Raw genomic sequence first — 23,274 nt, forward strand, 5'->3', positions numbered from 1 at the left:
GGTTATTTCCACCATTCCATTAGGGCAGATTTATTATCCCTCTTAAGCCCATTCTCCCTGCAACCTTTGATGTCCTGATTAACCAAGAACCTATCAACCTCTGCTTTAAATGTACCCAATGATATGGCCTCCACAGCCATTTGTGGCAATGAATTCCATAGATGCAACACCCTTTGGCTAAAGGAGCATCATTGTATTCTGAGGCTGTGCCCACTGGTCCTAGACTCCCTGTACAATAAGAAACATCCTCTCCACATCCACTCTATCAATATTTGATAAGTTTCAATGATCCCCCACCCCACCTTCTCCTAAACTCCAGTGACTACAGGCCCAGAGCTATCAAATTCTCCTCAAACATTACCCCTTCATTTGTTTTAAGTTTTTACACAGAGTGTGATAGAAATCTGGAATTCACTATCAAAGGATACAGTTACTACAAAAGGGAAGGCAGGGAGGGTGTGGTACTAATAGTGGCAAATGAGATTAACGTAAAGGACAAACAGATTAACATGGACGTGGCAGGCCACAAGTGCCATTGCAATTCTAATCTACACCAACCAACCTGTCAAATACCTCCTGCCCCATCTGTGGCAGAGAATGTGGATCTCACATGGGTTTCTTCAACGTTTTCAGAACGCATACAAATAAATCCTCAACCCAGATGAAGAGCTTTCTCTGAGAGAAGGACAAACCAAAGAGTTCTCCATGATTCTTATCACCAACAGCTTGTCTCCCAGTCAATGCAGTACATTTCATCCTGTTGCCTAGAGCAGTGCTTACAGTTGCAATGGGGACAGAAAAGACTGCAGATGCTGGAACCTGGAACAAAGAGTGTGGGCAGCTTCCAGATCAAAACACTGCCAAATTGACATTCTGCTGAGAGGTGAAGAGATTCCTGATGGACAGGAGAATAAATCAGTGAAGTGCCTAGAAATGTATTTATTTATTGAGATACAGTGAGGGTCCTTCAAGGATTATCACCGAGCAACTCCAGATTTAACCCTAACCTAATCAACGGGACAACCAGTGATATTGGCTGGGGATGTAGGAGGTACTGTCAGAGTCCACTAGGCAAGTAACTGTGCATGGTGGGATGGGTCCACTCTGATGTGTTAATAGTGAAGGTTTCAAGATTCACAGTTGTTTAATGTCACAAATGTATGGAGAACAAAATCATTGTTACTCTGGATCCATTGCAGCACTGAACCACTGCGCTGTGGTGGAAAGGAAGGCTCTACAGGTAGGTGATCACAATGGTACACAATAGAATATGTTTGGTCTTTAATGGCTATGCTTCTTGACTGTTGATGGAGCAGCATGCAGCCAGGTTAAGTGGAAAGCATCCCATCACATTCCTAACTGGGCATTGGAGTTGGTGGGAATGTTTTGGAGGCATCAGGTGAAGCTCATGCAAGAGCAGCATAGTGCCACAACTGGCAGAACGACGACCTCAGAGACCAGGATTCAACACGGAGTTTACATGTTCTTCCTATGACCGTGTGGGTTTCTTCCAGGCACTCTAGCTTTATTTATTTTTATTTGGAGATGCAGCGTGGAAAAGGCCACTCCAGAATTTCCAGCCACGCCACCCAGCAAACCCTGATTTAACGTTGTCCTAATCACAGGACAATTTACAATAACCAATTAACCTACTAATTGGAATGTCTTTGGACTGTTGGAGAATACGTACAGACTTCTTGGAGATGACAGTGAAATTGAACTCTGAATTCCAACACCCCGAGCAGTAATAGCATCACACTGACCGCTACTCTACCATGGTGCCAACATCATACATCCCAAAAACGTGTGGGTCGGTAGGTGATTTGCCACTGTAAATTGGTGTGAGCGGTTGAATTTCGAAGTTCAAAACTCAAAACAAGTTCATTAACAAAGAAACTGAATTATAGGAGAATGGGAACCAGAATGTCAGAACAGTTAGTGGAGAAGTTGTGGGGACAGATGTTGATAAGACCTCAGACAAAGGCAGGAATCAAAAGGTTGAGCATGGTGCAACTAATGTTCTGAACTGCACATATTTCAATGCAAGAAATATCATAGGAAAGGCAGATGAGCTCAAAGCATTAATCAACACCTGAAATTATGACATTGTAGCCATTGGTGAGACTTGGTTGCAGGAGGGACAGGATTGGCAACTCAATATTCCAGGGTTCTGCTGCTTCAGAAGTGACAGAGAGAGAAGGATTAAAGGAGGAGGAGTGTCAATACGAGTCAGAGAAAATGTCACAGCAGTGCTCCATCAGGGCAGACTGGAGAACTCCTCTAGTGAGGTGTTATGGATAGAACTGAGAAATAAGAAAGGTATGACCATGTTAATGGGGCTATACTACTGCCCACCCAACAGTCCTAGGGAGGAGGGGAACAAATTTGTAAAGAGATCACAGACTGTTTCAATGAAGCATAAGGTTGTTTTAGTTAGTGATTTTAACTTTCCACATATTGACTGGGAATCCCATACAAGGACTAGACAGTTTGTCAAATGTGTTCAGGAAAGATTCCTTCATCAGTACATAGAAATCCCAATGTGTTACTGGATCTGCTTTTAGGGAATGTGACAGGGCAGGTGACTGAAGTTTCTGTAGGGAATCACTTTGTATCTAGTGACCACAAAGCTATTAGTTTCAAAATAAACATGCAAAAAGGTCTGATCCGCAGGTTGAGATTCTAAATTGGAGAAAGGCTTTTAAAAGTTTCTGATGGTATCAGAAATAATCTGGCAAATATCAATTTGGACACATTTCTTTGGCAAGGACTCTCCACCCTGCATCAATGACTTTTTCTCCCAAGTTCAACACTCTTCTTCCTGGGCACCCTGCCAGGGTTTTCTGCCAGCTCTAGACATTTTCATTGCCAACTGCCATTGGGACATCAACCATCTCGACTTCAACACTCCTCTCTCCAATTCCAACCTCACCCCTTCACAACACTCTGCTCTTCCCTCCCTCACCATCAAACCTGTAATAAAGGGGTGCTTAGTCTGATGGACTGACTTCTACCTTGCTGAAGCCCGGCGACAACTCTCAGACCCCTCCTCTTACTTACCTTTCAAACAGGATCCCACTAAGGAGCACCAGGCCATTGTCTCCCACACCATCACTGACCTTATTAGCCCCATTTACTTTCACCAGCCTCACAGTTTCCATGGCCGTTTCTACCTCCTACCCAAGATCCACAAACCCGCTTGTTCAGGTAGGCCCACTGTTTCAGTTTGTTCCTGTCCCACTGAACTCGTACTTTCATACCTCGACTCTGTCTTACCACCCCCCCCCCCAGTTCAGTCCCTTCCTACCTATATCTGTGACACTTCAGGCACTCTGAATCTTTTCAATGATTTGTGGCCCCCATCATCTTACTTTCCCAATGGATCTCCAGTCCCTGTACTCCTCCATGCTCCACCAGTAAAGCATCAAAGCTCTCCATTTCTTTCTGGACATCAGCTCCAAACAGTTCCCCTCCACCACCTCTCCTCCGTCTAGCAGAACTTGTCCTCACCCTTAATAATTTCTCCTTTGGCTCCTCCAACTTCCGTCAAACAAAAGGTGTAGCCACTGGCACTCACATGGGTCCCAGCTAGGCCTGCCTTTTTGTCAGCTACATGGAACAGTGTAGGTTCCACCCCCACTTTTCCTCCGCTACATCAATGACTATGTTGGTGCTGCTTCCTGCACCCACGTGGAGCTCATCAACTTCATTAACTTTGCTTCCAACTCCCACCTGCCCTCAAATTTACCTGGTTTCCCTCAATCTCACTGTCTCCATCTCTGGAGATAGCTTATCTACTGATGTCTATTATAAACCCACGGACCCTCACAGCTACCTGGACTATGCCTCTTCCCACCCTGTTAACTTGTAAAAACACCATCTCCACCACATATGCTCTCAGTATGAGGTTTTTCATTCTAGAATGAAGGAATGTCCTCCTTTTTCAAAGAAAGGAGCTTCCCTTCCTCCACCTTCAACACTGCCCTCAACCGCATCTCATTCATTTCACACACATCTGCTCTCACCCCATCCTCACACCACCATAGCATGGATAGGGTTCCTATTGTCCTCACCTACCACCCAATCAGCCTCCATATCCAGCACATAATTCTCCCGCACTTCTGCCATCTCCAACGGAGTCCCATGATCGAGCACATCTATCTGCTTTCCACTAGGATCCCTCCCGACTGATCACCCTCCTTGTCATTTCAAGTGGAAAAAAGTGCTACTCCTGCCCCTACACCTCCTCTCTCACCACCATTCAGGGTCCCAAACAGTCCTTCCAGGTGTGGCAAAGCTTCACCTGTGAGTCTGTTGGTGTTACATGCCATGCCCAGTGCACATCAGTGAGACCCACCATAGATTCAGAGACTGCTTTGCTGAGTACCTACGCTCCGTCTGCCAGAAGAAGCAAGATCTCCCAGTGACCACCCATTGTAATTCTACTTCTCATTCCCATTCTGATATGTCAATCCATGGCCTCCTCTACTGTTGCAATGCAGGTTGAAGGAACAACACCTTATACTTCATCTAGGTAGCCTCCAACCTGATGGCATGAACATCAATTTCTCAAACTTCTGATAATGGACCCTTGCCCTCTCCTTCACCATTCCCCATCTCCTTTTCCCTCTCTCACCTTATCTCCTTGCTTACCCATTGCCTCCCTCTGGTACTCCTCCCCCCTTAACTTTCTTCCATGGCCTTCTATCCCCACCTATCAGACTCCCCCTTCTCCAGTCCTGTATCTCTTTCACTAATCAACTTCCCAGCTGTTTACTTCATCCCTCCCCCTTCCAGTTTCACCTATTACCTTGTGTTTCTCCCTCCCATCCCCAACCTCTTAAATCTACTCCTCACAGCACACACAAAATGCTGGTGGAACACAGCAGGCCAGGCAGCATCTATAGGAAGAAGCACTGTCGACGTTTCGGGCCGAGACCCTTCGTCAGGACTAACTGAAAGGAGAGATAGTAAGAGATTTGTAAGTAGTAGGGGAGGGGAAATGTGAAATGATTTATCTCCTATCATTCCTATCATTTCACATTTCCCCCTCCCCCCACTACTTTGATGCTGCCTGGCCTGCTGTGTTCCACCAGCATTTTGTGTGTGCTGTTTGAATTTCTAGCATCTGCAGATTTCCTCGTGTTAAATCTACTCGCCATCTTTTTTTTCTCCAGTCCTGCCGAAAGGTCTCGGCCTGAAACATCAATTGTACTTTTTTTCCCCCACAGATGCTGCCTGGCCTGCTGAGTTCCTTCAGCATATTGTATGTTGCTTGGATTTCCAGCAACTGCAGATTTTCTCTTGTTTGTGAAGGCAAGTCTACACAGACTTTAAAAAGCCATTTGATAAGGTTCCACATGGGAGGCTGGTCAGGAAGGTTCAGTCGCTCTGTATTCATGATGAGGTAATAAATTGGATTAGACATTGGCTTTGTGGTAGTAGAGGGTTGCCTCACTAACTGGAAGCCTGTGACTAGTGGAGTGCTGCAGGGATCAGTGCTGGGTCCTTTGTTATTTGTCATTGATATCAATGATCTGGATGATAATGTGTTTAACTGGATCAGCAAATTTGCAGATGACACCAAGATTAGGGGTGTAGTGGACAGCAAGGAATTCTATCATGGCTTGTAGGGGGATCTGTATCAGCTGGAAAAATGGCAGCCGGAATTTATTGCAGAGAATTGCAAGGTTTACACTTCAGTAGGACCAACCAGGGTAGGTCTAACAAAGTAAACGTTAGGGCATTGAGGAGTGCTGAGAACAAAGGGTATACAAGTCCATAGTTAATTGAAAGTGGTGTCACAGGTAAATAGGATTGTTTAAAAAAAATGTTTTTGACACATTGGCCTTCATAAATCAATGTATTGAATACAGAAGATGGAGTGGTATGTTGAAGTTGTACAAGATATTGTTGAGGCCTAATTTGGAGTATTGCATGTGGTTTTGGTTACCTACCTACAGGAATGTTGTAAATAACTTCTCCAGATGTGTAAGGACGGTGTATAGAGCTGTGCCCATTGCGTCATCTGTTGATCAGTTGTGATGGTTATTATTTAGAACATAGAAGTCTGAGAGGAGATTTGATAGATGTGTACAAAATTATTAGGGTATAGATGAGGTAAATGCATAGGACTACAACTAGAGATCATCAGTTAAGGGTGAAAGGTGAGAAGCTTAAGGGGATCCGGAGGGGAAATTTGTACACTCTGAGGATCATGAGAGTGTGGAACGAGCTGCTAGCTCAAATGGCACATGGAAACTCAATTTCAACTTTTAAGAGAAATTTGGATAGGTATATGATAGAAGGGATATGGAGGGCTGTGGTACCAGTGCAGGTTAATGGGAGTAGGCAGTTTAAATGGTCTCGGCCTGGACTAAATGGGCTGAAGGCCTGTTTCAGTGCTGCACTTCTCTATGCATACCAGATCTGTATATACACAATTCCAAGAACCTATATTGTCTTACAGTCATTCATAGTAAATACAAGAAACACAAAAGAATCCATGAAAGACCACATCCATGGGATGGACAACCAACCTATGTGGGGAAAATACCAGTAAACCCTGCAATCACAAATAAAGAGAAAAAGAAACAAGAAATAATAATAATAATAATAATAATAAATAAGCAATAAATATCAAGAACATGAGATGAAGAGTCCTTGAAAGTGAACCCATAGGTTGTGAGAACAGTTCAGTGATGGGGTGAGTAAAGTTGGGTGAAGTTGTACCTGCTGGTTCAAGAGCCTAACGGTTGAGGGAATAACTGTTCCTGATTCTGGTGGTGTGAATCCAGAGCTCCTGTACCTTCTTTCCTGATGGTAGCAGTAAGAAGAGAGCATGACCTGGATGGCGAGGCCCTTGACGATCGATGGTGCTTTCCTATGACCATGCTCTGTGTAGATGTGGGGCCAGTTGGAGAATGAAAATGGGATTGGGGTAGGATTAATGACAATGGATACTTGGACAACAGGAATGTGTAGGGCTGACTGGCCTGTATGACTTCAGTAATCTTCTACATCCATAGGCTGAAGTCCATCTTTCTGTTTATGAAATTCTTTGAATTCCTACTTTTGTCTAATGAGCAGATTGAGTATCCGAAATGAACCCTAATGTGCAGATTAATCTAATGTGGGATAGATGTGTGGGGTGTTGAATACCATTTGGGGCAAAATAAAAATGAACCAAATGGCATGTTTCTCTCTATAAGGAGACTCAGCCTTTGAGCGGTTCTCACTGCTGCAGTGTCTCTCCGGCTGGTTTAGTTGGATTTCTGTATCAATAGTGACCCAGAATTTTGACAGTGCAATAGTAACAACTGCAACCATCAAGGAGAAGTGGTTGGAAAGTTAAAGACTAAAGTTTAATTTTAGTTGTCACATCCACATCAAAACAAACAGTGAAATGCATAATTTGCATCAAATCAAATCAGTGAGGATTGTGCTAGACATGCAAGTTTTGCCATGCTTCCAGCACTGACATAGCATGTCCAGAACTCACTAACCCTCACCATAGGTCTTTGGAATGTGGGTGGAAATGAGAACACCCATAGGAAACCCATGCAGTCACAGGGAGAACATACAAACTCCTTACAGTCAGCGGCAGGAATTGAATTCCAATCATTGATGGCTGGCTGGTGCTGTAAAGCAATTGTGTTACGCTTGACCTGTGCCTGAAAGTGATCTAGGTATAACTGCTTTATTTTCTGGAGAGTAGCAAATAGAATCATTACCAAATAAACCACTTAGACAGTACAGACACAAAATATTCTTCAAATGCTGCAAATTTAGAGCAATACACAGAAAATGCCAGAGGAACTCAGCAGGTCAGGCAGCGTCTATGGAGGGAAATGAACAGTAGGACTGGTTTCACCAGGACTGGTTTCTCTCCATAGACGCTGACTGACCCGCTGAGTTCCTCCAGCATACCGTGTGTGTTGCTCTAGATTTCCAGCACCTGTAGAATCTCTTGTTGATGATATGCTGCTCCACTGTGAAGTCTCTACAAGGAATGCTTACCTAGATGAAGTTTAAATCTTCTCTCGGACAGGAGTTCAATGAGACCCTCTCTCACTGCTTCCTCCTCTGTGATCTTCACAGCTTGTACTTCCTCCCCTCCCCATCTTACTCTTGCTTTCTCCCCCCTCCAATCCTGATGAAAGGTCTCAGCCCAAAATATCAAAATAAATACACACACACACACACACACACACACACACACACACACACACACACACACACACACACACACACACACACACACACACACACACACACACACACACACACACACACACACACACACACGTATTTGTTGGCGCGTGGCCTGGTGGATAAGGCATCAGTCTAGTGATCTGAAGGTCACCGGTTTGAGCCACAGCTGAGGCAGCGTGTTGTGTCCTTGAGCAAGGCGCTTAACAATACATTGCTCTGCGACAACACCGGTATATATATACATACATACATATACATACATACATATATTTTAAAAAATTATGTTGGGTATAGATAGAGTGAATGCAAGCAGGCTTTTTCCACTGAGGCTAGGGGAGAAAAAAACCAGAGGTTAAGAGTGCAGGGGAAAAAGTTTAAAGGGAACATTAGGGGGGGGCTTCTTCACACAGAGAGTGGTGGGAGTGTGGAATGAGCTGCCAGATGAAGTGGTGAATGCGAGCTCACTTTTAACATTTAAGAAAAACTTGGACAGGTACATAGATGAGAGGGGTTTGGAGGGATATGGTCCAGGTGCAGGTCAGTGGGACTAGACAGAAAAATGGTTCGGGACAGCCAAGAAGGGCCAAAAGGCCTGTTTCTGTGCTGTAATGTTCTATGGTTCTATATTTCCCTGCACAGATGCTGCCTGACCTGCTGAGTTCCTGCAGCACTTTGTGTGTACCTCACTTTACTAGTTTGATAGAAGAATGGTCACTGATGAAGCAACCATGATGTTTGAAGTCCTCCAGATGACTGACATCCCACAGCCACAACTATCTTCACAGCTGGATGACCTTTACAATGGTGTTACCAGTACAGAGGTGCTTAGAACAGCATTCTGTCCAGCAGCAGGCTGTTGCTATTGCATGTTTCCATCATTACTTCATTGATGACACATCACCTTTTTGCATTGAGGCCTCTTCCTGCCTATACATGACCTCCTTACTACCAAAGTAAATGAAGCAACAATCTCCTTTACTCTCCATATTAAACACCAGAAAATACTTCTGCTTCACAGTATTCAGCAACTCCAAAAACACATGGACATGCATTTACTTCATACATGTCAAGATGAAGAGGAATGAGAGATGAAGGAATTTCCTCAGCTGGACAACAATTTGGATTTAAGCAAATCAGAGGTAAATTCAACATGTTAGAAGTAGGCTCCATGCCCTGAGGTGCAGACCGGGCATTATTCTCAAATATTCAGAAGATTAGCTGGTGTTTCTGCTTCATCATCATTGACAGAGAGCTCACATGTTGGGACAGAGTCGAGTAATCAAAGATCCGATAGATAATGAGGTGTGATGTCATGGGGGACAAGTGCACACCAATGACCAAAACGGCATCACTATAAGACTCATTCCCCCTACCCCCCCCCCCCCCCCCATCCAATTGCAAACCACTCTCTCACACACTAAACCAGCTACTCCTCTTTGATTATTTTGCCAATTACTTATACTTGGGCTAACATGCAGTAGCCAAATAACTCACCACGCCTTTTGGAAGAAGGAAAAAACCAGAAAGGAGGCACCACAGTAGCACAACGGTAAGCACAAAGCTATTACAGCTTGGGCCATCGGAATTTGGAGCTGCATCCCAGCATCCTCACTAAGAAATTTGTATGTTCTCCCCATGGAATGGATGTGTTTCTCCAGCTGCTCCGGCTTCTTCACACTGTCCAAAGACGTACTGGTTAGTAGGTTAATTGGTCATTGCACGTTGTTCCTTCGTTAGGGTAGTGTTAAATCAGGGGCTGCTGGACAGCTTGACGGACCAGAAGTGTCTATTCTAAGCTGTATCACTAAATAAATAAGCAACTACAATAAAATCCAGGGGAAACACACACGGCTACAGGAAGAACAGACTATATCTACTCAAACAGTTCCCCAGATCAGAATCAAACTAGGGACCTAGAGGTGCAAGACCACCACTCTAATGGCTATGCCATCAGGCTCAACAGTTCATCTTTCAATTGAGCCTGATGCACTCTCAGTTGAATACAAAGTAGTTCATACTAGAGCAAGTCCTTCACCATATCCTGATCTAACTTTATCACTCCACATCTGACAAGCTCCCACAACTAATAATACAGGTATGCACAAACTGAATGTCGCATTTCCTCAACTGTAGCAGCAACTACTTTTCACAGCTTACTTATGCAAGAGAATATCAATGTCAAGATCGTTTAATGTCATTTCCTGTACACAAGTGTAAGGAGAATGAAATAATTGTTAAGCCAGATCTGAAACTGTACAAAAAACACAGTAATAGTAATTTTAAAAATACAGAGTTTATAGATTATAGATATAGATTGATTGTGGCACTAGACTATACACAAGGTGACTGATGGGAAATAATAATATAAAGTAATGGGATTGAAAGAGATAACAAGTCAGCCATAAAGGAATAGTGAAAAGACGATGGGCCGAATTGCCTAACTCTGCTCCTTTGTTTTGTGGTCTTACAGTCTTATACTTTTTTGGCTGTAAGACGTCTTGAGATTTCTAACAGGATTGAAAATTCAAACATGTTTTTCCTATCAAGGAGAGAAATATTGAACACATCAGAAAAGAACACTGGGGCTGCTATTCAAATTTTTATTTGAGCTTCTGCCCTGTCTTTTAGGGTTCAAACCATGGGTAGCAGAGCTATGAAGACAATCTTGCTTTGATTACTTTGGGACATGATTTCTTCTCACTGATGCAATCAGGAAGCTACAGGACTCACACCAACAGGTTCAGAAACAGTTAATACCCTTCAACCATCAGGTTCTTGAACCAGAGGGGATAACTTCACTCACCCTTCACTGAACTGCTCCCACAACCTATGGACTCACTTTCAAGAACTCTTCATCTCATGTTCTCGATATTCATTGTTTATTTATTCATTAATATTATTTCTTTTTTTACTTTTGGTATTTACAGTTTGACTTTGATAAACTGGTTTGTTGTCCATCCTGTTGGGTGTGGTCTTTCATTGATTCTATTGTGTTTCTTGTATTTACTGTGAATGCCCACAAGGAAAAAGAATCTCAGGATTGTACATGGTGACATATATGTACTTTGATACTAAATTTACTTTGAACTTTGAAATTCCCTAACCAAATAAATACTGTTACCTAGAACCAGCAACACAGACAGGGCACACAGAGGGAATTTGAGAGAATGCATCCAATTCCCTTCTGAAAACAAAGAATTCCAGATTGCAATATCTTCCCACTTTCCCTCACATCTCCGCTGATTTATTTGTCAGTTGGCTTGAATTCCTTTACCTTTTCCATTTTGCCTCAATGCTTGTCCCTTCTGAATACTTCAATCCACTTCGAAGCCTTACCTTTTGGAGAAATTGCCTGTTCCTCGAAGTTCAGAGTAAATTTATTATCAAAGTATATAATGTCACTGTATATTACCTTGAGATTCATTTTCTTGTGGGTATTAGAATCAATGAAATACTGAACACCAGAACACGAAGTCAGTCAGATTAACCATCTCAATGGGCCAAGTTATGGATATGATCGTGCCAGTAGACAGGGGAAACACAGCTGACTGATGTCACATCCAAAACCAGGTCTGAAGGACGACTTCTTTCTCCTCATGAAACAGGCCTGCCCTTCTATATCCAAATAAACTTCCAAAACACACAAATTGTTGCTGCAACTCAGTAAGTCAGACAGCATCCATGGAGGGGAATAAATAATCGATATTTTGTGCTGAGGCCCTTCATCAGAATCGTGAATCAGAGGAAGGGTCTTGGTCCCAAGAATCAACTGTTTATTCAGTTCTAGAGAAGCTGCTTGACTTACTGAGTTCAGCACCTGCAAAATCTCTTGTATTTAAAACTTCCAAAATAACTCTTTGGTTAAATATATGCACAGATCTTCTTCCAATAGTAAAAATATTCACAACTTGGCTAATTTCCCTAAAATCCCCTGCCTTATTGGAGAAGGATGAGTTTGCTTTAAGAGGAAATAATTGAATTTGTTTCAACAAGCTGGCCATTTGGCCCTCATCCTGGAATGAACTCAGAATCCAGGGCTAGTTTCCTCCTCCAAAATCCACAGAGTTTCTAAAACCAAAAAAATGGGGGATTGTATATGCAGTTGAACTTTTTCAAAACTGCCTTGTGTGCATCTGGGTGTATTGGTTAGAAATATTTTCAGTATGACAAACGACTATTTACATTCCATTCTGCATTCTGTTACTGACTCCATTCAGTGCCAAGTATCTGAACAATTCTTTCCAAAGCACATAAGTTACTTTTAAAAATGCATTTTCTTGGGATCAGGATGGGTGAAGGAATGGATGAAATCTTTGGACTAGGAGCAGTGACCCACACATCAAACTGCGTTTTAAACTTTATCAGTAAATTATGTGGTCAGCACGCAGCTGGGGTTGTCTGCTACATGGGAAAAACAGCTGTTGAGTAGCCACAGGGTAAGTTGATGAGGGTGATGGGGAGGTGTCTTGATGCACATCTATTAATGGTTCTAGCGAAGTACCCATTCATCTGCTAAATAATAAACAGCCCAGGCCAGACTGCTCCAGTCCTTACTTTTTTTAAACTTGCATTTATTAATTCATTCTCAGGATTCAGAATTGAAGATAAAAACTACAGATGCTGGAGACCTGAAATGAGCAAAATGCTGAAACACTCAGCAGGCCAGGCAGAACCTATAGGGAGAGGAAAACCATTAACATTTCAAGCCCATGACCTTTCGCTAGAAAGGGAAAAGTGAAAAATCGACGAAGGATTGATAACCTTGAGACCATCCTCCTCTCTCCACAGATATTGAGTGTTTCCAGCACCGTCTGCTTTAGCTGGGAACGTGGGTAGCACCTGCAAGGCCCAAGATCTATTGTCCAATTGTAATCGCCCCACCCTGAAGTGAGTCACTGAGAGGACAAATAGGTTCTCCACACTGGTGCATCTGGAGACACGTCCAGTGAAGTAGAGTCAAGAATAGCAAGCATGCACAAGTCAAATAGTTATCAAATCTATCAATAGGTTCACAATTTTCTGATTCTGCAAGTATTCAAATAACTGTCTTTAAATTCTCCAGATGCTATGCTGGGATTTGAATTCATCCTCCAGAGGATCCATCATTAAAGTCATACCCTCTTTTTATTATTACCACCAGGGAGCAGATACAGGAACCTAAAGACCCACACTCAATAATTCTGAAACAGCGTCTTCCCCTCCACCATCAAATTTATGAACAGTCCATGAACATATTATTCTTCCGTTTTTGCACGATTCATTTACTGCAAAACAACAAATTTCATATCATAGAAGACAGTGATAATAAACCTGATTCTAAGATTGATCTTGGTTGCTGGTCCATTAGCTTAGCCACAATGCTTCCATTGAATAGTCATCCCAAAGCACTTATGTTCAGTAATGGATTAGGGGCACTCATAACCTGCAAACGCAGCAACCAACTGGAGGAAGTGGCCTGAAGATATAATACCAGCGATGAGCTCATCTCACTTTTTTCTATGTGTCTCTTTGAAAAGCTTAACACATCTCAATCTGAATTATGGACTTGGGTCTAGAATATAAAAGCAAAGCTGTAATGCTGAGGCTTTATAAGGCATTGATCAGAATGCACTTGGGAGTATTGTGAACAGCCTTGGGCTGCCTACCTAAGAAAAGATGTGCTAGTATTGAAGAGGGTCCAGAGGAGGATGGCAAGAATGATTCCGGGAATGAATGGGTTAATGTATGAGGAGCATTTGATGACTTTCAGCCTGTATTTCCTGGAGTTTAGAAGAATGAGGGGGGATCTCCCTGAAACATAGAACATTGAAAGGCCTAGATAGAATGGATGTGAGGAGGATGTTTCCTATAGAGGGGAAGTCTAGGATGTGTGGTCACAGTCTCAGAATATAAACACAACCCTTAGAACAAAGATGAGCAGAAATTTCTTTAGCCAGAGGGCAATGATCTGTGGAGTTCATTGCCACAGACAGTTGTAGAGGCCAAGTCATTTGGTATATTTAAAGAGGAGGTTGACAGGCTCTTGATTAGTAATGGTGTCAAAGTTTACAGGGATAAGGAAGAAGAATGGGGATGTGAGGAATATTAAATCAGCCATGATGGAATGGTACTGCAGCCTCAATGGGCTCTATGGCCTAATTCTGCCCCCATCTCTAATTGTCTATACCTCAGTGTCTCATTCCACAAATAATCTTGGTACCACTATGGAGACAAAAGATGGCAGATGATGGAATTTGCAGCAACAAACATACTACTGAAAGAATTCAGAGGGTTGAGTAGCATCCGTGGGGTGCGGGGGTGGGGGGAAGACTGTCAACAGTTTGCCTTGCATTGGGATTTAGAACGGAGAGGGCAGATATTTGGTTTAAAGAGGAGAAGGGGAGTGGTGTGATTGGAGAGCTTGGAGCAGCCTACATCAACAACTTTCATGTCCCTAACATCTTTAATTAGGCAAAACATGCCAAGATAGGAGAACGTCCCTCCACAAGCTAAACTTCATGCTGATTTTATTAATAGCTAACTTTAAAACTGAGATTGCTGGATCCTTGATATCCAAATTTATCAAAGAATTGGGGTTAAGACCAGAGCTCACCATAACATTTACGATACAACTACAATAAATGGGCAGGCTATTATTTCAATGGGGAGGGAATTCAAAGTTCTGAGATGCAATGGGACTTGGGAGTCCTCGTGCAGGATACCCTTAAGGTTAACCTCCAGGCTGAGCTGGTGGTGAAGAAGGCGAATGCAATGTTGGCATTCATTTCTAGAGGAATAGAGTATAGGAGCAGGGATGTGATGTTGAGGCTCTATAAGGCACTGGCAAGACCTCACTTGGACAACTGTGTGCAATTTTGGGCTCCTTATTTAAGAAAGGATGTGCTGATGTTGGAGAGGGTTCAGAGAAGATTCACCAGAATGATTCTGGGAATGAGAGGGTTAACATATGAGGAATGTTTGACCACTCTTGGACTGTACTCCTTGGAGTTTAGAAGAATGAGGGGGGACCTCATAGAAACATTTCGAGTGTTGAAAGGCATGGACAGAGTGGATGTGACAAAGTTTTTTCCCATGGTGGGGGAGTCTAGTACAAGAGGACATGACTTGAGGATTGCAGGGCGCCCATTCAGAACAGAGATCCGAAAAAAAAATTTTAGCCAGAGGGTGGTGAATCTGTGGAATTTGTTGCCACAGGCGGCAGTGGAGGCCAAGTCATTGGGTGTACTTAAGGCAGAGATAGATAGGTATCTGAGTAGTCAGGGCATCAAAGGTTATGGTGAGAAGGCGGGGGAATGGGACTAAAGGGGAAATTGGATCAGCTCATGATGAAATGGCGGAGCAGACTCGATGGGCTGAATGGCTGACTTCTCCTTTGTCTTATGGTCTAATATGTTGGCTGAATGTAGTCTTACTCCCAGCTACATTTTTCTCTCTTTCAATTTTGCACAAGAGACATTTTGTTTAACTTATGCACACAAATGTACAGTTTGTATAATTTATGTTAATTTAACATTAACTTCAGTTTGGCCCTCTACTTGTAATGTATTGCTGTTGCAAAATGCTGATTTTCATAATCTTTATACCCTGTGTATGTATTCCAATGACATCAATAAAGGAACCGGGATTACAAAAACGCTCAATTCATGGCCTTGCACCAAATGGCACTAGTTAATACATCGAGTATTTGGTAAAAACTTGGGAATAAAACAGGGAAAGAAACAAAGGGAGAACATTGTACTTACAATATGAGGGCAGTACTCCAGCTCCTGGTAGAATTCCAACCCCCTATTCTGGGATTCATCTGCAGGCTTACAACAGGTCGCCATCCCTTTTTCGATTATTTCAGCAATTGTTTTAACAGGAAAAGTGCAGAATGCTGACTTCCTGCGCAAGGTTTTGCTGTTGGGCTCACTCTCCACAAAAACAGCATACAGCACATCATCTCCTTCAGAAACATCAAGCTCCTTGGCCAGATCTGCACCTGCTTTAGCCAAGTGAGCTGCTTGTACCACGTTGTACAGGGTGTCCCCATCGCCAGGTGTTCTCCTCCTCCGTCTTGGTTCATACTGACATTCCAGCACTAGCTCACGGTAATTCTTAACTTCATACTCCCCTGCCTTCAACTGTGCAATTCTTGTGTGATAGTTTTTTGAATCTGTTGTTTCTTTCTGAACTGTTAGAAAGTAGATATGTTCACCGGAGTGGAAGGAATAAACATAATCAATGAAATATGAGTCTAGGAATTTATCCAACACTGTTAAAGATTGATCCTGGGGATTGAATGTGAAACCATCCATGGATCCTAGCAGTCTTTTTATTGATACCGATTTTGGACTATAGCTTCTTGCAATCGTGCTGTTGACTGTGGCACCAATAAACAAATAGATGGAAAATAACTCTTCATGAATAAACACTTGAGTACCCAGTGGGCTTACTATACAGTCAGGACAAGAACCAGCATTATTATTTTCCTTCTTAAATAGGCAAGTGTTTTCATTTTTTGTCCGGATGTTATGGCTGTAACAGATACCATGTTGAGAGGTTCCACAAATATACAGCAATGGTTCAAAAGGATCAGCCATCAAAACCACATTGTCATTATTCTGCATGCCAACTTCTGCTTCCCAGTTTGTCTTACAAAGTTCACAGATCTCACAATCTGGGCTGCCGACTGGACCAGTCTGCAGTTCATAATTCTTCTTGAGGGAAAAGCTTAGAGATAATACTCGGTTCCTCACTGCAAGATAGATCCCTGGAGGGTTAGGAGACACCACTATATTCTGGATTGGCTGTCCTACATTAAAATTTTTCAGTTTGTATTGGACATCAAAGTTGAAGTGTCTGGGCTCCCTCATGCACTCTTGACTACCAGAGATCAAACTATAGCCCAATATCCATGTACTTAACCAGAGGAAGATTTCTGAGCCAGATGTCATCACGTTGACTTCGATGAGTGGTGGATGAGAGGTGAAATAATCAGCAACAATCAAGAAAAAGTCCTTAATATTTGAGTATTCACTTTTAAAGCTGGTACCATGTCACTGTAGCCCAGGAAACAAGGCCAAGCTCAATGATGAACAACGTCTTTTTTTACACTAAATATGAGGTAGAAGATGATGGAGTTGTAGTTCTAGAGTCTTCAATGAAGCATTCCTTCTGCAGAGAACAACACCAGAAGGAATGAAAATGGTTAGTGTATCAAAAATCATGTCAAGTGTGATAATCTTTCTATTATAATATAAAAAACAAGTAACTTCGCAAAATTTTCCATTGACTAATTTATTCCATTTACACAATGCCTCCAGCATTGTCAAAGACCTCACCCATCCTTCCCACAATCTCTGTGACCACCTGCCATCAGAAGGTATCACAGCACAAAGAACCAGAACTGTCAGGGTGAGGAACAGCTTCTTCCCTCAGACTGCCACCCCAGTACACATGTACACCCTGTCTGAATGCCCTCCTGCCCACTCCATTCCCCAGGCCACAGACACACCCTTATCCTGCACTGGTCATCTTTTATTACTACTGTTTCACATTTTTATATGACTGCTGTTTTATTATAATTGAGTCAGTAACATTATACTGTCTTACATAAAGTGTAGGGTGCATGCTTATGTTAACCTGTCAATCTTCAGGCCACTCAGACACTTGTGTTAATCAAACACGAGGAAAACTGCAGATGCTGGAAATTCAAGCAACACACACAAAATGCTGGTGGAACACAGCAGGCCAGGCAGCATCCTGACGAAGGGTCTCGGCCTGAAACGTCGACAGTGCTTCTCCTTATAGATGCTGCCTGGCTTGCTGCATTCCACCAGCATTTTGTGTGTGTGCCTTGTGTTAATGTTACTTTGTGACTGTACCTGCTGGATCATTACTATAGGTGCTGTATGAGACTGTGTTTTGTATCTTGGCCCCAGAGGAACACTATTTCATTTAGCTCTACACACATGTATGGTTAATTGACAATAAACTTGAACTTGATCTCTTAAATAACATTCAGTTCTCTCCAGTGTTTCACATAGTCTAAAACCTCAGGTAAATTAAATATGGAGACATTTCACTTAATCATTTCCTTTTGGCCAAAGTTCAAACCTACACCTTCCTAGAGATTCACATTCCTCAACCCTTGCATCAGACATTTTCCTTTGACATTCTTGTCTTTCCCAAGGTCAGATTTCATTCAATGCTTAATCACTCAACTTGTTCATTCAAGCTCTGTTAACGCAATGAAGGCAATCCATTTCTACAAATGGACTTTGATGTTACCTCTCCTCAGTGATGACAAAAATGAGTAGTTTGTTTTTGTCTGGAGGATATTTTACAACCCAGGAATTATTCTTTAAAACACTACCATCAGATCCAAATATTGAGGTCAAAATGTAGCATTGAATGACTAAAGTTATCCACTCCATTTGTGAATCTCCCATTTAAATGTGAATACAGGTCACATGACCATCCTAGCTTGCACTAATGACATCAAGTTAAAGATACTCTCAAACCAGTTTTCCCAGTCTTAAACGTGCTCAAATTCCCTATATTAAGGAATCTGGGAACACAAATACATCAGAAACATTAGAATAAAGCAAGACATCTCCCCACCTCTCTCTTAACTCACACACAATCGCCTACTTTACGCAGTCTCTTTCTCACGCGCACACTCACCCACACTCTCTCTCTCACACACACACACACACAATCTCTCTCATACTCATATTGGTTTGTGTTACAGATAATGAAAGCTACAACAAGATTAAATTGGCCAAAACAGCAGGGAAAATACATGCTGTCAAAAGCTGATCACAAAAAAGAAATCTATCCAACTTCTATTTTTAGTACATAAAGCCTTTATTACCCATTTTATTTAATTTGACATTCACCAGATGTATCTAATTACTGTGTAATATACTGACTTTCTCATGATTTTAGCATTGCCTGGGGTTGTATTTTTATTTAAACAGAGTTTGAGGAACGGACCCTTCCAGCCCAACAAGCCACACCACCCAGCAACCCACCTGTTTAACACTAGCCTGAGCAGAGGTCAAGTTATAATGACCAATTAACCTACTAACTGGTACATCTTTGGACTGTATAGTTGGATCCAAAGTTGTGTCAGTACAGAATGAAGATAATTGAATAATTCCCCTGTCAATCAAACTACTGGATTGAACTAACCTTTACTAACTATCATAATTTCAAATGATTCTTAAGACTTCTTGTTAAATATGTTTGTAGTCTCAAATTTGGCTAATAATGAAATTTCACAAAAAGGCAAAGTTTCTCAGAAAACCTTTGTCACAAAAGTTTGAGATGAAAAACTAAGCTGAGATGTTGTTTTAACCCATATTTGACACAAGAAATTAACTCAGTGAGAGAGTCAGGGTTTGCGATCAGGGTGATTTGAATGATCTTCACTCAACTAACTGCCAGTGTACAAATTTCTGGCACTTACTAATGAAAATGTCTTACCCTCTCCTAGCACCAAACACCTCACAGGAATAGAACAGTTGCTCAGTACAACTTAAAAATATTGAACCTTTTACAGGCTTTGTGGAAATTTCAAACAGCACTTACAAAACTTTTTGTGTATTTAATATCTGAGTAATCTTCTAAATATGTTGATTTAGTATTGTTTGTTTAAATTTATATGTAAAAATAAGTGAACTGCAATTGTCATGATGATAGCTTGTGATATGTGAGCCTTGCTTAAAGTAAAACACACCCCCAGTTCCATGCTTTTCTTGCAATTTGGTGTTTTGCCATTACAAAACATAACAGAGGCAATGAGGTATTATTAAAACAAACCCAAAACGCGTACCTACCTGTTGAAATAAGTGAGACATTTGAGGGTTTTTTTAAATAGTGCAGCGAAAAATGGCCAATTATAAAATAGCAGCACAGCACATGCTCTTTGGAAGGGAAGACACAATCTAGTGTTTTTGTAAAGGAGGACAAAATAGAAGAATTCACAGGTTCATAAACAGTGAGGTGGAAAGTGGAGCACCCCAAATGGAGTACCTGGTAAAGCTCTGAAAACCTGGCCAACCAACTGGTGGGAGTATTCAAGGACATTTTCAACCTCTCACTGCCACAGGTGGAAGTTCCCACTTGCTCCAAAAAGGTAACAATTATACAAGTGCCTAAGAAGAATAACGTGAGCTGCCTTAATGACTATCACCTAACTCTCACATCTACAGTGATGAAATGCTTTGAGAGGCTGGTCATGACTAGACTGAACTCCTGTCTCAACAAGGACCTGGATCCATTGCAATTTGCCTAAAACCACAATAGGTCAACGGCAGATGCAATCTCAATGGCTCTCCACATGGCTTTAAACCGTCTGAGACAACACAAACACCTACGTCAGGATGCTGTTCATCGACTATAGCTCAGCATTTAACACCATGATTCCCAGAATCCTGATTGAGAAGTTACAGAACCTGGGCCTCTGTGCTCCCCTCTGCAATTGGATCCTCGACTTCATAACCGACAGATCACAATCTATGTAGATTGGTGATAATATCTCCTCCTCGCTGACGATCAACACTAACACACCTCAGGGGTGTGTGCTTAACCCACTGCCCTACTCTCTATATACACATGACTATGTGGCTAGGCATAGCTCAAATACCACCTATAAATTTGCTGAGGATACAACCATTGTTGGTAGAATCTCTGATGGAGACGAGAGGGCTTACAGGGGTAAGATATATCAACTAGTAGTGGTGTCGCAGCAACAACCTGGCACTCAACATTAATAAGATGAAAGAACTGATTGTGGACTTCAGGAAGGGTAAGACAAAGGAACACATATCAATCCTCATAGAGGGATCAGAAGTGGAGAGAGTAAGCAGTTTCAAGTTCCAGTGTGTCAAGATCTCTGAGGACCTAACCTGGTTCCAACATATCAATGCAGCTATAAAGCAGGCAAGACAGTGGCTATACTTCATTAGAAGTTTGAAGAGATTTGGTATGTTAACATAACACTCAAAAACTTATATAGATGCACCGTGGAGAGCATTCTGACAGGCTGCAACACTGTCTGGTATGGCAGTGGGGGGGAGATGCTACTGCACAGGACCGGAAGAAGATGCAGAGGGTTGTAAATTTAGTTGGCTCCATCTTGGGTATTAGGCTACAAAGTACCCCAGACATCTTCAAGTCTCAGAAAGGCAGTGTCCATTATTAAGGACCTCCAGCACCCAGGGCATGCCCTTTTCTCACTGTTACCATCAGGTAGGAAGTACAGAAGCCTGAAGGCACACATTCAGCGATTCAGGAATAGCTTCTTCCCCTCTGTCATCTGATTCCTGAATGTACATTGAACCCTTGGACATTACAATAGACAATAGGTGCAGAAGTAGACCATTCGGCCCTTCGAGCCTGCACCGCCATTTTGAGATCATGGCTGATCAATTCCTTATCAATATCCGGTTCCTGCCATATCCCTTGATTCCCCTATCCATAAGATACCTATCTAGCTCCTTCTTGAAAGCATCCAGAGAATTGGCCTCCACTACCTTCCAAGGCAGTGCATTCCAGACCCCCACAACTCTCTGGGAGAAGAAGTTTTTCCTTAACTCTGTCCTAAATGACCTACCCCTTATTCTCAAACCATGCCCTCTGGTACTGGACTCTCCCAGCATCTGGAACATATTTCCTGCCTCTATCTTGTCCAATCCCTTAATAATCTTATATGTTGCAATCAGATCCCCTCTCAATCTCCTTAATTCCAGCATGTACAAGCCCAGTCTCTCTAACCTCTCTGCGTAAGACAGTCCAGACATCCCAGGAATTAACCTCGTGAATCTACGCTGCACTTCCTCTACAGCCAGGATGTCCTTCCTTAACCCTGGAGACCAAAACTGTACACAATACTCCAGGTGTGGTCTCACCAGGGCTCTGTACAAATGCAAAAGGATTTCCTTGCTCTTGTACTCAATTCCCTTTGTAATAAAGGCCAACATTCCATTAGCCTTCTTCACTGCCTGCTGCAATTGCTCATTCACCTTCAGTGACTGATGAACAAGGACTCCTAGATCTCTTTGTATTTCTCCCTTACCCAACTCTACACCGTTCAGATAATAATCTGCCTTCCTATTCTTACTCCCAAAGTGGATAACCTCACACTTATTCACATTAAACGCCATCTGCCAAGTATCTGCCCACTCACCCAGCCTATCCAAGTCACCCTGAATTCTCCTAACATCCTCATCACATGTCACACTGCCACCCAGCTTAGTATCATCAGCAAATTTGCTGATGTTATTTTCTATGCCTTCATCCAAATCGTTAACGTAAATGGTAAACAGCTGTGGTCCCAATACCGAGCCCTGTGGCACCCCACTAGTCACCACCTGCCATTCCGAGAAACACCCATTCACCGCTACCCTTTGCTTTCTATCTGCCAACCAGTTTTCTATCCATGTCAATGCCTTCCCCCTGATGCCCTGAGCTTTGATTTTACCCACCAATCTTCTATGTGGGACCTTATCAAATGCCTTCTGAAAATCGAGGTACACTACATCCACTGGATCTCCCCCGTCTAACTTCCTAGTTACATCCTCGAAAAACTCCAACAGATTAGTCAAGCATGATTTACCCTTGGTAAATCCATGCTGGCTCGGCCCAATCCTATCACTGCTATCTAGATATGCCACTATTTCATCCTTAATAATGGACTCTAGCATCTTCCCCACCAGCGATGTCAGGCTGACAGGTTGATAGTTCTCTGTTTTCTCCCTCCCTCCTTTCTTAAAAAGTGGGATAACATTAGCCATTCTCAAATCCTCAGGAACTGATCCTGAATCTAAGGAACAATGGAAAATGATTACCAATGCATCTGCAACTTCCAGGGCCACCTCCTTTAGTACCCTAGGGTGCAGACCATCTGGACCTGGGGATTTGTCAGCCTTCAGTCCCATCAGTCTTCTCATCACCGTTTCCTTCCGAATGTCAATCTGTTTCATTTCCTCTGTTACCCTATGTCCTTGGCCCATCCATACATCTGGGAGATTGCTTGTGTCTTCCTTAGTGAAAACAGATCTAAAGTACTCA

The 23,274-nt window shown here is 42.4% G+C and overlaps 1 protein-coding gene across 1 annotated transcript in view; it reads right to left on the reverse strand.

Annotated features, from left to right (window-relative positions):
• Positions 1-23,274, reverse strand: part of mst1rb (macrophage stimulating 1 receptor b) — a 263,381-nt gene that overhangs the window by 175,976 nt on the left and 64,131 nt on the right. Inside the window, exon 3 of the mRNA XM_073072657.1 lies at positions 15,957-17,370. Within this exon, the coding sequence (XP_072928758.1) occupies positions 15,957-17,150 (1,194 nt within the window). The 5' untranslated portion in view covers positions 17,151-17,370. The remainder of the gene's footprint in view (positions 1-15,956; positions 17,371-23,274) is intronic.

The sequence above is a fragment of the Hemitrygon akajei genome, chromosome 19 (genome assembly GCF_048418815.1).
Source record: "Hemitrygon akajei chromosome 19, sHemAka1.3, whole genome shotgun sequence".
Classification (NCBI taxonomy): Eukaryota; Metazoa; Chordata; class Chondrichthyes; order Myliobatiformes; family Dasyatidae; genus Hemitrygon; species Hemitrygon akajei.